This window comes from Vombatus ursinus, unplaced genomic scaffold, assembly GCF_900497805.2.
Source record: "Vombatus ursinus unplaced genomic scaffold, bare-nosed wombat genome assembly UNPS02005459.1, whole genome shotgun sequence".
In the NCBI taxonomy this organism is placed as follows: domain Eukaryota; kingdom Metazoa; phylum Chordata; class Mammalia; order Diprotodontia; family Vombatidae; genus Vombatus; species Vombatus ursinus.
In genome coordinates, this window is record NW_020945237.1 from 7,170,136 (window position 1) to 7,185,539 (window position 15,404).

The 15,404-nt window shown below is 40.4% G+C and overlaps 1 protein-coding gene across 2 annotated transcripts in view; it reads right to left on the bottom strand.

Annotated features, from left to right (window-relative positions):
- Nucleotides 1-15,404, bottom strand: part of ITGA8 (integrin subunit alpha 8) — a 207,745-nt gene that overhangs the window by 49,874 nt on the left and 142,467 nt on the right. For both annotated transcript variants that reach the window (XM_027847948.1, XM_027847949.1), the window contains exons 24-25: nt 10,412-10,517; nt 7,336-7,494 (exon numbers count right to left, since the gene is read on the bottom strand). In XM_027847948.1, the coding sequence (XP_027703749.1) occupies nt 7,336-7,494; nt 10,412-10,517 (265 nt within the window). The remainder of the gene's footprint in view (nt 1-7,335; nt 7,495-10,411; nt 10,518-15,404) is intronic.

The window sequence follows — 15,404 nt, forward strand, 5'->3', positions numbered from 1 at the left end:
AGAGAGAGAGAGAGAGAGAGAGAGAGAGAGAGAGAGAGAGAGAGAGAGAGAGAGAGAGAGATGAGAGAGGGAGAAAGAGGGGAAAAAGGAAGAAGGGGGAGGGAGGGAGAGACAGAAAAGGGAGAGAGAAGAAGAGGGAGAAGGAAAGAAACTTCCTGAAGGAAAAGAGCAAAAGTTAGAAGAGAGATGGGATAAGAAAGGGGTGAGTGCAGAAGAGTTCCATAATGTGTATGTAAACAAGACAAAGAGAAATTTGAAGTATTAACTGAGCTTTGAGGAATGAAAAAGAGCAAAAGCTGTTGGAGAGCCTGTATATAACCATTTCTCACCAGGTAAATAAATAATAACTGGCAGGGATGTGGAACCAGACACTTCCCTGTGCCAAACACCAGGTGGTGCAGCCAGTTGGGGACATTTTGATTACAATGGATGGTAGAACAACCAGTAACTACAAGGTGTGTGTGTTTGTGTGTGTGTGTACATGTGTGTGTGTGTGCACACATGCATGTGTGCATGCACATGTAAGCACTGAGGAAGGACAATTTCTAACCATGTGTAATATTCATATATACAGATGTTCACATTTCAAGTATTTGAAACTAGAAGAGGGGCTAGATAGAACATCCTGCTGTATAAGTAAAGGGGATTTCATTGTAATCATATGTCTAAAAATGACTTGTGTTATATTTTTCTAGGGCAAAGGATGACTGTCCAATTTAGGCTTCTTTTTCTTTTTATAGGATTCAATAAAGTGTAAAAATTCCTAAAAAGAATCTAGTGGGAAAAAAAACCCACTGTATCTTGAGTCAGAAGGTTTAAATTACAATCTGCCTACACTATCTACTAGTTTATGGGGTTGGGATGATCATTTCTCTACTCTGGGTCTCAGTTTCCCCAGATGTACAAAAATGAGCAGATTAAGCTAGCTGATCTGTGGGGTGCTTTTCAGTTCTAAATCTCTGACTCCAGGATTGCTTTAACTAGACATAATTATGCTACGGATGACACAAAAGGCTTTTGTGATTTATGTGAGACTATGAAGATCAATGCAAATCTTTCCATAAGGCAACCATACATGGAATTTCCTATTCCTGCCACAATGGACTTTGTTCTTCACGCAGCTGCCACAAAAGCATGACAAATTCATTCGGATGGACTGAAATGTTCAAGAAAGACAGTGATATTTTTATATATGTACCTCATGTGGTTATTTCACACAACATCACTGAATCTCAATGTGGAAGGTACCGAGCTTAACCCGTACCTATAAAAAGGGTCCCCTCCATACCATGCAAATAAGAGGTAGCCTAACCTTTCTGTGAAGACTTGACCTTCAAACAGGGAGAACCTGTCACCTCCCAGAGACCACATTCCAGCTAATATGGCTGTAACTGGTGACTGGTTCTTCCTTGCACCAAATCTCAATTTGCTTTCTAAGGAAATCTGTTACTTTTCATTATTTGGTGACATAATAGAATAAAATAACAATATAATCATATAATAATAACATAATAATTTCATTATTCCAGTAGTCTTAGTGTACTTTTAAGCTGTGAAAGCTTAAGTCTTAGTGCAGTTTTAAGCTTTCTTAGCTGGACATGCTGGATGACACAATCCGTAGAAGCACAGTCAGAACTGGAAGGGATGCCAGAGGTCATGTAGGGTAGCATCCTCATTTTACAGATTAGGAAGCAGACTTACATTGCTTCGATGATTTGCCCAAGGTAACAGAGTAAAGTGTCAGATCTTTGTTAAGGTTCTCTTACTCCAAAGTCAACCCTCTTCTCACTCTACCAAATGCCCACAAATCAATTACATATTATCTTTCTTCCCCTGCCCTGAAACCAAATACATTCTAGACTTGATCTCATTAATTGGCATTCTATTCCTGTCAATTAGATAGGAGGTATTTATTTAAAATAGTAATCCATAGCATGTAAAGTATATCTTTATAGAATGTTAGTTTCAAAGTCAGGAGACTGGGCTTGTATTCTAGTTGTGACTAATAGCTATATAATTATGTGCAAGTCATTTAACGTCTTTGAGTCTCAATTTTTCCATCTGTAAAATGGGGATAATACTTGCACTGACTACTTCACAGAGTTTGTTGTAAGAAAATTTCTTTGTAAAATTAAAATTTCATATAAAGGGAAATTATTCAGCCATTCTATCAATAAAGAGACTGAAGTACAAACAAGAGAAGTCTCTCTTCCTCTTTGTCCTCCTCCTTGTCATTCTCCTCTTTCTCCTTTCTCTTTTTTAAAAGAATTGGTCTCTCTATTTCACTCAGGCTGGAAATGTAGGTGCTACTCACACGTTTCTCCTATTGGTATAGGAGCTGTGGACAAACAACAATCTGTGAGTAGTTGTAGCTGCCCCGCTGGGGACCCAACTGACCAGTGTCAGTTGGGCAATGCAGCTTTTTCTTTCTTCCTTCCTTCGTTCCTTCGTTCCTTCGTTCCTTCGTTCCTTCGTTCCTTCCTTCCTTCCTTCCTTCCTTCCCTCCTTCCTTCCTCCCTTCCTCTCTTCCTCCCTTCCTCTCTCTCTGTCCATATAGGGTATCATATCCTTACCTGTGGGTGCTCTACACAAAGGAATGTAAATTTTGATTGCTCAAACCTCATAAGATATCTTGGGGTTTACAGGCTTTGGGGTTTACAGTCTAGATTTCTTTCTTAAGGACTATGCCTTAAACTGAAATCTCTCTGGCTCTCAGAGATTGGCCAACAATAGGTCCCAGTCCAAGCCTCACTTGGTCATTGTTTGGGCCCTGATGACTCAGAGTGAGTGTAAATAACAATTGTTTCCATTTTGGCCTGAAACCCTTAAGGTCTTCCCTTCCCAGATCAATTTTTTTTTATTAGGTGTAAGAGGCCATTCTTTGCCTCATTTCTTACCTAGCCTTAATCAATGAATGTATGATGCCTCAGGCAAACCTTGGAAAGATCTTAACTTAAAAAGGCCAAGATCTTCCACTGCAAGTCATTTATATCTTACCACTGGACTCAGATGGCCCCACAGGAGAAAGTGAGGCTGGTGACTTTGCACAGCCCTGACTCACTTAAATTTAATTCTCTTGCTTGTCATGGTACCACCTCCCTGATGCCATGGTCCTCTTCAAGAACCAAGGACAACAAAAACAACTGGAGCTGTGACCTGCTCTGTTTCCAACTTAGGCCATTATTTAGGCAGCCTAGGGGCCCTTTGCTCCTGGGGCTTACCATATTGGTGCTTAACTTATTCAGCACCTTATTGGTGTGTGACACCAATCATGTGGACACCTGGTTACCTGCAGCCTGACTTCAGCTCCATCTGCTGGCTCAGCCTCCTCCAGGAGCTACAGGCGTGGCCACCATACCTGGCAAAGGGAATTCTTTTGCCCCAGTTCTTATAGTATGGATAGATGGCTAAGTGAAGGTGGGTTGCTATGCTTATGCTTGCATAATGATGTCCCAGACCCACAACTCTCTGCATATTCCTCAAAATAAAATTACATATATAGCATCTAGGAAGAGTGGCATTAGACTTGGAGTCAGGAAAATCCAAGTTCAAATCCTACGTCAGACACTAGCCATTCTATCAATAAAGAGACTGAAGTACAAATAAGAGAAGTCTCTCTTCCTCCACTTCATCCTCTTCCTCGTCCTTTTTCTCCTTTCTCTTTCTTAAAAGAATTGGTCTCCCTATTTCACTCGGGCTAGAAATGTAGGTGCTACTCACTCATTTCTTCCTATTGTGAGAGACTGTGGGCAAGTCACTTATCCTTTCAGAGCCTCAGTTTCCTCATCTGTAAAAAGAGGATAACATCTCTTACCTCTATCCCTAATATCTTATCCAATTAGTTACCAACTCATGTACATTCTATCTCTATGATATCTTTCATTTCTTTTCTTTCTGCTCCCACTATTACTAGTCTAATTTAGAGCCATAATACTTCTTATTTAAAATATTGCATTAGTCTCCTAAGGGCACCTAGGTGGTGCAGTAGACAGAACACTGGGCCTAAAGTCAGAAAGAACCATCTGGCCTCAGACACTAACTAGCAAGTCACTTCACCCTGTCTGCCTCAGTTTCTTCATCTATAAAACGAGCTGGAGAAAGAAAAGGCAAACCACTCCAGTATCTTTGCCAAAAACAAAACAAAACAAAACAAAACAAAACCCAAATAGGAACAGGAAGAGTCAGACGTGACTGAAAAGGAATAAACAATAATTAGCCTCATAAACAGTCCCCTTGCCTCTGATTTCTCCCCTTTCCATTCTAACCTATCCTGCCAAGTGATATTCTTAGTGCTCCTGTCAGATCACATCATTCCTTTGCTACAAGATTTTCTGTAGCTCCCCACTGTCTGAGAAATCATATGAAAACATTTTATTCTGGTATTTAACATACATAGCTCCCTCTCCCTACTTCCTACTTGCTCCCTACCTTTCTACCACCTTTTCAGACTCATTTCATCCTAGTCCTCTTGCTGTATGTTTCAGGTTAAGTGCATTACTAACTCTTCCCCAAACATCTTCTGCCCTGTTTTGCCTCCCTGTATTTGTACAGGGCTACCCTATACCTGATATTGACTCCCTCCATATCTTCTTACTATAGGACCATTTTCTCCATGAAGCCTTGACTCATCCTCCAAATCTAGAAGGTCATGCCATATGAGGATGCATTGAAAGAAGTGAGAATACGCAGCCTGCAGAAGACTTTGAGGAGCCATGAAAAGTGTCTTCAAGTGTCTGAAGGATTGTCCATGTCTTAGAGGGTTAGATTTGTTCTGATTGGTCTCAAAGGGGCAGAACTAGGAGCAGTGGACATGGGGAAGTTGTGAAGAGGAATATTCCAGCTTGATATAAGGAAAAACAAAAAGGAAACACTTTTCCAGCTGGAGTTATCCAATAGAAGAATGGGCAAATATGAGTTCTCCATTAATGGAGGTCTTCAAACGAAGGCTGGATGGACACTGGTTTTGTACGTTGCAGAGGGGATTCTTCTCCACTACAGATGTTGTACTAGTAGAAAGTTCAACTAGCAGTGGTACTAGCTCCTTTCTGACTCTGAAATTCTGTTCTATGTCTATCCGTGATTCTGTGATCTTATCTCCCTATACACTCATCACAGTTTAAGCTTATACTATAAACACTGCCATACGTTTTATCTTCCCCTACTAGATTAATTTCCTTTAGGGTAGGGACTGTTTCTTTTTCACTTTTATTCCCAGTGCCACACAGAGTGCAAGGACTTAATAAATACTTGTTGAAAAAGAATTAAAATGTTAACTACATCTCAAGAAATACTGAGATTATTCGGGGGTCTAATGTCCAATGTATATATGGAGGAGATTTGGTGGTAATTGCAGTCCTTCAGAATCTGAAGAAAAGGACAGGCAATGCAGGCTTAGTCCCAAAATGGCACCAAGATGCCAGGGGCTGAGTAGTCACCTACGATGCCAAATGAAATAAACAGACTTGATAATAAGCCAGTTAACTCCAGGCCCTGTTCCAACAATGATAAAGCATCATTAAACAGCAATGAAGTGCATATGTCAAGGCCAATAAAGTACGTGTTAAACAAGTTACATGACACATACAAATGTGTCAGCCTTAAGCCCAACATGAAGCTAAGTAGGGGTGAGAAGTAGCCTTCTTCAGGTTCATGGACTCTTGACCATGTAGACTGAAAACCCAGAACTGAAATGAGGCATCTTTAAGAGGCCAATCACTTAAGACAGAGAGACAAGCTGGCATTGGAAGAAGGGCTGTTTTACACTAAGTCATTATCCCAGAAGAGGCTAAAGTGAGGAGGGTCAAGAAAGATGAAATGGAAATTTTATTTTTCCATTTCTAGGGAAGAAGAACTTTTAATAATTAAGTGGACTACAAATGTTCCTATTTATCATTCCTCCAGAGAGAGGCAGCTCCATAGCCTATCTAGCCCTTTAACACTGAACACCTCTTTTCGCCTTCCTGCTTTCTGTTCATTTTAAAATAGAAACCAAGCCAGTCTGAGCTGGAAAAATAAAAACCTCTTTTATAAGGGGTAATGACATTGTGCCATCCATTGAGAAGGGGCAAACCTGGATCCCAGACTGTGAGCCAGTATTTTATGAGCTCTTCCTGGTGTTCCCCCTCAAACAGAGGCCCTGTGTCCCCTAGTTACTAGGAGCATATCCTTTTTTTCCCTGACAAGAAGTTCCTTTTTTTTTTTAAAGAAACATCCATAATTAGTAAGACTCTTTCTCAGATAAGCATGAGTTTGTCAAGCTCTTGCACAGAATTTTCCCCTTCCCGTTGAGAAGCCAGGACAAACCCAAGTTTGACAGAATCAGGTTTGTGATGGAGAAAACTGTCAGTTTCAACCACATCAACAAAGGTGTAAGTTTCCGTAGGGCTTTAAGGCTCACAGAGTGTCTTCCACCCAGCAACCCTGTGAGATTGGTCCAACCGGTAGGATTATTCCTAAGGAAACTGAGACTCAGAGCCAGCTAATAAGGCAAGATTCAAACTCTGGTGTTTTCTGTGTTCAAATCTGGTGCTCCTTTCACTACAAACACTTCCTCTTGTGGCTTCCCCATAAGGCTGTCAGTGGGGTGGAGACCTGGAAACACTAATCCTTTGGCTTGTATGACATGGAGACAGCCTTTGGGGGGATTACCTTATGTCACCAGTAGCACTTGGAGCCGGTGGTAAGGGCCCGTCATTCCCCGCTCCAAGTAATGAGCTAAGAACTTTGTCAAATACATTTCACAACTAGCATTCCACGCCGATTCCTCCTGACGACACATTTGGATGTGTCTTATTTTGGCTTGCGCGTATACAGACAACTTGGCATTACATACAGCCAGATAAAAGTGATATATTTTAGTAGTCTAGAAAATATATCAGGAGAATTAAAGAATAATAGAATCTTAAGTTGTGGAAGGAACCTCAGAGGATGAGATGTCCAAACTCTACCCAAAGCATGAGAAAAGGCCAGAGAATCCTGTTTGCTTTGGCCTGATAGTATTAAAGAATTTAGTCATTTTTTTTTGGTAACAACAATGAATTTGCTATCATTGAAACCAGTCAGCTTCTTTTCATCACTTGGCTTTTTACATATATGAATATGAAGGATGATCTGTCAATCAGTGGGTTGGAAGTCCTTCCACTGACACAGACCAAAACCAGTCTACAACCTAAGTAGGCAAGTTCTTGAGAGCTGTCTTTTTGGGAAGAAGCTTTTGACTTCCCACAATTTGTTCCAATTTTTTTTATCTCTAAGATCTAACCATTATACCATACCATCTTGCCAGAATTTATTCTTTCTTATAATGAAATCATTAATATAGGAATAGGTTCCTACCTTTATTCCCAGTGAGTTGATAGCAGGATTTGTTTGACACTGCAATGGCCCAAGGGTCTGAATGTGGAAAATATACAGAAGAGACTCCTCTTTTGCGGAATTTGGCCATCCCACAGTCAGAAGCGTTTCACTGATAGTACTGGGTCCGATGTTGTGCAGCTGCCAAAGAAATGCTTACAATGACTATCATGATTTAATGTATATATCATTCTTTTAAAATCAGCTGGAATATGACTACAGAAAAAAAAAAAACCTCATGTAAACAGTTTAGATGGGGCCAAGTACCATAGATAGTGTGACCTGATGACTATTATAAGAGCTTGTTTAAATCAGTGAAACTCCATGCATGGATTTTCTCAACACTGTCCACAGGGCTTAGCCATGTCCTAAAATTATGGTGTTTACCTTGATTGTTTTTATTACTTTAATTTTAGAGATAGGTTTGGGACATTAACCGTATCATTTTTAAACTCAGTTGTTGCTTTCCCTCGTTAGAGCTGTCTACTCTTTCCTGCCTACCGACTTGTGAATTGCAACCATATGTGACATACTCTCTTTCACCCCCTGGAAGAATGGTCATCTATCAAATGCTGAAGATAGTCTGGCCTCACTACAATTCACTTAAAGGGCTTGTTCCAAAGCTGGACTCCCTTTGTTTTAATCAGTAAATATCTAGGAAAAAACCCACATCTCAGAAAGAGATATGCATTTTGAAAATATGAAGCCTCTCCATTCAGTGGCTGCAAAAGAGCTCACAAAGAATGTTTGCTACACTTGAACTCACTTAGTTTTTTTCTTTTAATCATTGAACATTAACAGGAAACTTTCATCTTTTTTTCCCCCAATAGATCTTAAACATCCCTGGTCAACTCCAAAATACATTCCTGCTTTCTACTTATTAAGTAACCTATTTAATGCACACGATTAAAACTTCATGATATTCATGGATATGGTGTTTTAAAAAAATATATCCTGAGCAATTAAATGGGCATGGAACATCTGATGATCTTGATGTAGTCAAAACAATGGAATTCTTGTTATACCCAGACTGGTCACGTCATTCAGAAGCTGGATTCTTGTGATGATTTCAGTAGGGCATGGGGGCAGACTTTATTTCAGGTACTCCCCAAGGCCGAAAGCAGTGTGGAGATATTTTCATAATTTATCTTATAATCCTTTTCTCACAGAGTACCTTAGTCCCAATGGCCTTTTATCAGGAGAAGAGCTTGATCCATGATCCTTTGATCCATGATTGGACAGAGTCATATGATTTTTTTTTTTTTTTTTTGCCAGGGAATCGAGGTTAAGTGACTTGCCCAGGGTCACAGAGCTACTATATGATTTTAAACCATGTGGTTTGGCACATGCAAAACTCTTCCCTCTGACACTGGGCAGAGTTGGATTTGTTCTTTCTCAGTGGGATAAACAGTCAATGCGTTTTTAAAAGGCTTTATTGTTAAATCTGGTCAATGTTACCTTCAAGTGCCCTCTTAAAGGTTGAAGATGAGAACTTCATTTGGGAGTAATGGAAAATATAAGTGGTTATAAGTTCTAGGGGAAAGGGACAAGAGGAATCCATTGTGAAGGTATCAAAGAACCTTAGTTCTTAATAGCTTTTCCAAGAAGAAAAGTCTCAAAACCTTCCAATAAATGGCAATAGCTACTCCTTTCCAGGGTTATGGTTTAACATAATAAAAATTGATAAATAAAATCATCATCTTGTTTCAGTTTTGGCATTCTCAATTTCAATAAAGAAGTCATTTAATTTTAAGTGTTTCTACGTTAAAAAGCTTCGAATCTGAAATGAGATTTTTTTCTTAATTTTTAATGGCATAAGAATAGATAATAAAATCACAAGATCTCAGAGATGTGATTTCAGAAGTTGTCTATTCTATCCTCACCTGAAGCACAAATTCCCATCATGATGGCAGCCTCATTATTAAGCTGTGCTGCTTGATTTTACTTGAATACGTAAAACAGCTAGGATTTCTTTAGTATGGGGAACTCCCAGTGTGGGATCTCTTTCTATCAATACAGACTGCCACTCGATTATAATAGCTAATGATAATATTAACATTTACATAGCACTTACTATATGCTAGGCACTGTGTTAAGTGCTTTACAATTATGATCTTCACAACAACTGTAGGTACTAAGATAATTTGGGAAGGATGACCCTCGTAGCTGGAGAGATGAGCAAAGATTATGTAGAAAGTGGCCCTTTAGCTGTGTCTTGAAGGAAGAGAGGGACTCTTAGGAGGTAGAGGTAAGGAAGGAAGGCATTCCAGGCATGGGAGATGAAGACCAATGCAATTTCCTTTCCTTTAAAATGACCATATTGAACTTGGTTCTCTAAAGCTTTTGTCAGTTGGCAAATTCAACCTTCATAGATGCATGGTTTCAATCAAATTATGAATAGTTTGCAAACATTTTGAGGACACTTGTCTGCTCATAGCCAGACTGAGGTCTTGAAGAGATGTGAAAAAAATGCCTCAGTGCCAGGGAATATGAACCAGAGTCCAGTCATCTTATTATATTTCCCAGGCTCAGCACAAAAAAGGGAAGGACTATAAAAAAGTTTGCCTGCTGCGTGGACAGCCTTTACTACAGGCGAGCAGGTAAGTCTGATCTATGACGATTTTAATCTATAGGACTTAAAACCACACTAAGGACTTCTTCTTGTTCAGTCATTTTCAGTTGTGTCAGACTCTTGGTGACCTTATTTGGGATTTTCTTGGCAAAGATCCCAGAGTGGTTTGCCATTTCCTTCTCTAGCTCATTTTACAGATGAGGAAACTGAGGCAAAAAGGGTGAAGTGAGTTGGCCAGGGTCACACAGCTAGTAAGTGTAAGGCCAAATTTGAACTCAGGAAGAGGAGTCTTCTTGATTGCAAACCCAGTGCTCTTTCCACTGCACCACCTAGCAACAGAATATTTTGAATGCACTAATCCAGGATGAGTACAAAGCCCACGATTTGGACTGGGGACATTTTAAGCTTCCATCAGAGGTGAGTTTTTTTATTTAAACAAGAGAATTTAAGGCAACATCACTAGGGCAAAATGAATGTTTAAGTTACCTCATAAATATGTTGCACTAATGGTCCAACTTCTTCTTCTTTGTGGGGCTCCTCTTCAGCCTCCCAGTTCTGAATCGGCAGAACAATCTGCGGTGGATGGGATACTCTGTAATGCAAGCATTGCAAATGACTGAATGATCATTATGATCATGATCATCACCATGATCATCATCATCACTATCATCACCATCATCATCCATCCATTTGTTCAACAAACATTCACTGAGCACTTAATAAATACAGAGTGGTGAATCAAGCTATGAGCTCTGGAGTTCCCTCAAGGAAATTACATTTCAGTAGTATGAACAAGGAATATACATCCATTAACCTAATCTGTTAGGTTGGGAACTCCTCAAGGGCAGGGACCATCTTTTGCCTTTCTTAATATCCCCAGCACTTAGCACAGTGCCTGCTACATAGTAGGCACTTAATAAAGGCTTCTTGATTGACTAACGTATTAAGTACCTACCTGTGCAATGACCTACACTGAGAACTGAGGTAGATACAAAAAAAAAATTAGAAAAACTACAGTCCCTGCCCTCATGGTGCTTATAGTCCAGTAGGGGGATAGGACAGGGCATATTATACACAAATAGTTATAATATAAAATAACACACAGCAAGCAAATAGGGTCTGGAAGCCTGACCAATTCATTCTTGTAGGTCATACACATGATTAAGTGAAATATAAACAAAGTGTTAGGACATCTAGATGTCACAGTGGATAGAGTACTGGGCATAAAGTCAGGAAGACTCCTGAGCTCAAATCCCACCTCACTTACTAGCTGTGTGACCCTGGCCAAGTCATTGAACCCTGTTTGACTCGGTTCCTCATCTGTAAAATGGGCTGGAGAAGGAATGGCAAACCACTCCAGTATCTCTTCCAAGACAACGCCAAATGGAGTCATGAAGAGTAGGACAGGATTGAAAGAAAACAACAGTGTTAAGTGGAGTCAAAGAAAGGAAAAGTCTTTGCTAAATAGAGGGGTTTGGGAAGGCTTCCTGGAGGGGTTGGTTAGCATTTGAAAAGATGGGTAGGAACCTAACCAATGGAGGCCAGAGGGGAAGATATTCTAAGCACAGGGACCAGTGAGAGCAAAGCAGTCCAGTTTTGCTGCAAGATAGAGGGGAATCAGTTGAACAAAGGTGGCATTCATTTGGAGAAAGCCTTGAATGACAGAGTCTAAACTTCATAGGCAACGGTGGCCACTGAAAGGTTTTAAGTGTAGAAGACCACAAGCAGCTTGACATAGAAGGAAGATGAATTAGTTTGGCAGCTGGGTGAAAGATGGAGAACATGGAGGACCAGAAGACTTGAGAAGAGACCATCGCCCAGGTAGGTGGACACAGTGGCCTGTGCTAGTGGTGGCAGCGGGGACAAAGAGGACACATGGCTGTGAGATGCTGAAAGTAGAAGAAACAGGATTTCATAATGGACTGGATATGAGGGAGAGGGAAAAGTTAAGCATAATTCCCAAGTTTCAAACATACAGTTGGAGTTGGGAAGAATGGAAGGAAGGAAAGAAGCAAAATTAAGTGCCTACCACGTGCCAGGCACTGTGTTGAGTGCTTTACAAATATTATCTCATTTGATCCTCACAACAACCCCGGTGCTATTTTATTGTTGTTCAGTAGATTCATTCCTGTTTCACTCTTTGTGACCCCGTTTGGGTTTTTCTTGGCAAAGGTACTGGAGTGGTCTGTCATTTCCTTCTCCAGCTCATTTTACAGATGAGGAAAATGAGGTAAAAAGTGTTAAGTGACTTGCCCAAGACCACACAGCTAATAAGTGTCTAAGATCAGACTTAAGCTCAGGTCCTCCTGATTTTAGGCCGGGTGCTCTATCCATTGCACCACCCAGCTGTCCAGTACTCTAGGCAGCTCTTTAGAACTGTAACTTAATAGATGAGTTCATAATGTGCATAAGTAGAAGGAATTTCCACTCCCGGAGTTCCCACACCCATGAAGTCTGAAACCCAAATGATATATAATGTATATATATTATACATATGTGCATATATATACATATTATATGTGTATATACTCATATGAGAGGCAGCATGGCATGGGCAGCTAGGTGGTACACAGGACAGAGTGACAGGCCTGGAGTCAGAAGCCTTCATCTTCCTGAGTTCAAATCTGGCCTCAGACACTTTTTAGCTGTGTAACCCTGGACAAGTCACTTAACCCTGTTTGCCTCAGCTTCCTCGTGTAAAATGAGCTGGAGAAGAATATGGCGAACCAGTCCAGTGTCTCTGCCAAGAAAACCCCAATTGGAGTCACAGAGTTGGACACGACGGAAATGATGCAACAGTAACAATAAAACAGCATGGTGGACAGAAAGTTGGCCTCCAAGTCAGGGAGATGTAGGTTCGAGTCTCACCTCTTACACCCAGAGGCCATGTAATGCCAGAAGGCTCTTGGCCAGTCTCTAAGGCTATCAGCTGAAGAGGTTCCACTCTACATTGTTAAGAGTTTATTCAGCACTCATTATCAACAAATCATGAGTCCCTATTTCTATTCTAAACACACACACGCGCACACACACACACACACACACACACACAAATACACATGGGTGTATTTAAGATGGCAATATAGTATATGTACATACATATTTGTGTGTGAGTGTGTGTGTGTATGTAAGTTTGCAAATTCATAATATCTCAAGCACGCATGCTTCAAAATCTCTAGCATCTGAGATTTTGACTGTCTGGGTCAATTCTTCCTCCATGACCTGGATCACAACCCCTTGACACATTAGTAGATGGTTTAATGAGTTACTATGATCCTCATAGAGTGGTAGGAATTCTCATAACTTAGCTAAGCTGGTTCTCAAACGAAAGACCATAAAGCCTGTTTCTGAGTCCACTTCAGAAGCCTTTCCAAGGCCTGTCAGAGCTTGCATTCTGCTGGTGTCGTCCTTGAGAAATTAAGATCACTTTTACACTAGAATGTGACACTGGAAAAGGGCTTCACTAGCAGAAGTCTAGCTAATGCTGAGTAGGGAACAACATCCAGGTAATTCGAAAGGTGCTGAGGTGAAGACAGAAGAAAGGTAGGGCAAGACCCGAGAAGTGGCCCCTTCCCAGTTTTTCATTCCTGAATTTTCAGTGGCTCTTCCTGCCATATCTCACTTTATGTCTCAAGGCCTGGGCCCAGAGCCAGAGTGAAGAAGCTCTGGATAAAACCAGGTTGAATATTCCAGAAGCGTCTTGCAAACAGTTTGGGAGAATGAGACAGGAGTCAATGTTATCTAAGAAGATAAGCTGGGTGGTGATTTGATAAGGTAGTATTTTTATTTGTCATATATTTACCCACAACATGGAGTGTGGGCGTGGAGCAAATGGGAATGGAAGATAGTTCTATTACTTCATATCATCAGCTGTTAATCACTGATTAGATGTTGAAGTACTGATTACTCAGGACTAGTGAAGGATGATTATTTTTGTCAGAGCCCATGGCAAATTGAAGCCTCAATGAAAGACATCATCAACAAACTGGTGCTTTTTCTTCCAACAAGCAGTGCTGGTGTCAAACAAACTATGAGAGGAAGAATTCACAGATCTTTAGCTAGATGTAGTTTCAGTGGAAATGATCTCTTTTGGCCAGCAAACACAGGCCTCTTAAGGGGTGCTAGTGATCAACTCAGCCCCCAAACAGTTCAAATCTTATTCTCTCTTCTGGATAACCCATTCCAAAGAAAGAACAACAAGTATTTTAAACTGAATTCCTACCCTCAGGCAAATCACTTAATAGAAGCCGCATGGTGTAGTGGAGAGGGTCCTGGACTTGGAGTCAGAAAGACCTAGAATTCTGTCTATGATCTTCACTGGCTGTGTAACAATGGGCAAATCATTTAATCATTCTTGCATCAGATTCCTCATCTATAAAATGAGGAAATTGGACTTAATGACCTATAATGTTCCTTCCAGCTCTAAATCTGCGATGCTATGCTCTCATAGCATCATTTCCTTTCCTGAAAAATTACGATAAAAATACCTATCAAGTTTTCTGTGTTATATATCACAGAGATTGGGGGAGGGGATCTCAAATTCTTTTAGTTGAAAGTAATTAAGCAAAGTTGTTTTCTTGAGGTGTGGGGTCATATACAATTTTTTTTCTAACATCCCACAGAAATGTTCTTAAGTTACAAAGAAATTTTCACCAAAAGGCAATGTGCAAATGCTAAGTGAGAACTATTTCAGGGTATAGCTTTCTCTTTGCCAATAATATACAGTTTCCATTTCAGGTGCTAGATGTTGAGTCAAAAGATGCGAGTTCAAATCCTGACTCTCCTACTTTCTATCTGCATGATTTCAGGTAAGTCACCTTACTTCTCTTTGCCTGACATTCCTTCTCTCTAAACTGAAGGGTTGAAATAGGGAACAACTGAAGTCATGTGATATTCTAAGCTTATGGACCTATCAACATAAAGAAGGACCGTTAAGAAATGGTCCCTTTCACCATTGCAGTGATGCTACAAAACATTCAGATTACATGTCTAAGAACTTTATAGAAGACCTTTGAATTTTAGAACAAGAAAGGTCCTTAGAAATAATTTACTTTAGCCTGAAAGAGAAGCTGAGGTTCGGAAAAGTGATGATGAACTGTTCTTTTAGGAAGAGGCAAAGCCCTTGAGATCATGGACCACTGTCGCTACAGGGATTTTAATGGCCTCACCACTAGTACCTATGTGATACGACCAGATTGGCAGCAGAAAGTTTAGGTCAGGTGCTAACGCCAATATTTATTGTAGAGTCTCTGGCAAACTTGCATTGGAAGGAATAAATCTGGACCTGTGCGCACAAATGATGGGGTTCACTATAAATGTCCACTACCATCCACCCTTAAGTAGGTTTTCACTGTTATATGGTGATCTCCTATCTCTATAAATGTCTCACTGAGCCTCTCTATCACATTCTCCACAATAGCTATTCTAAATTCGCCTTTCTCTACTCAAGTTCCTAGTTCTATCCACCTCCCTCACGGAG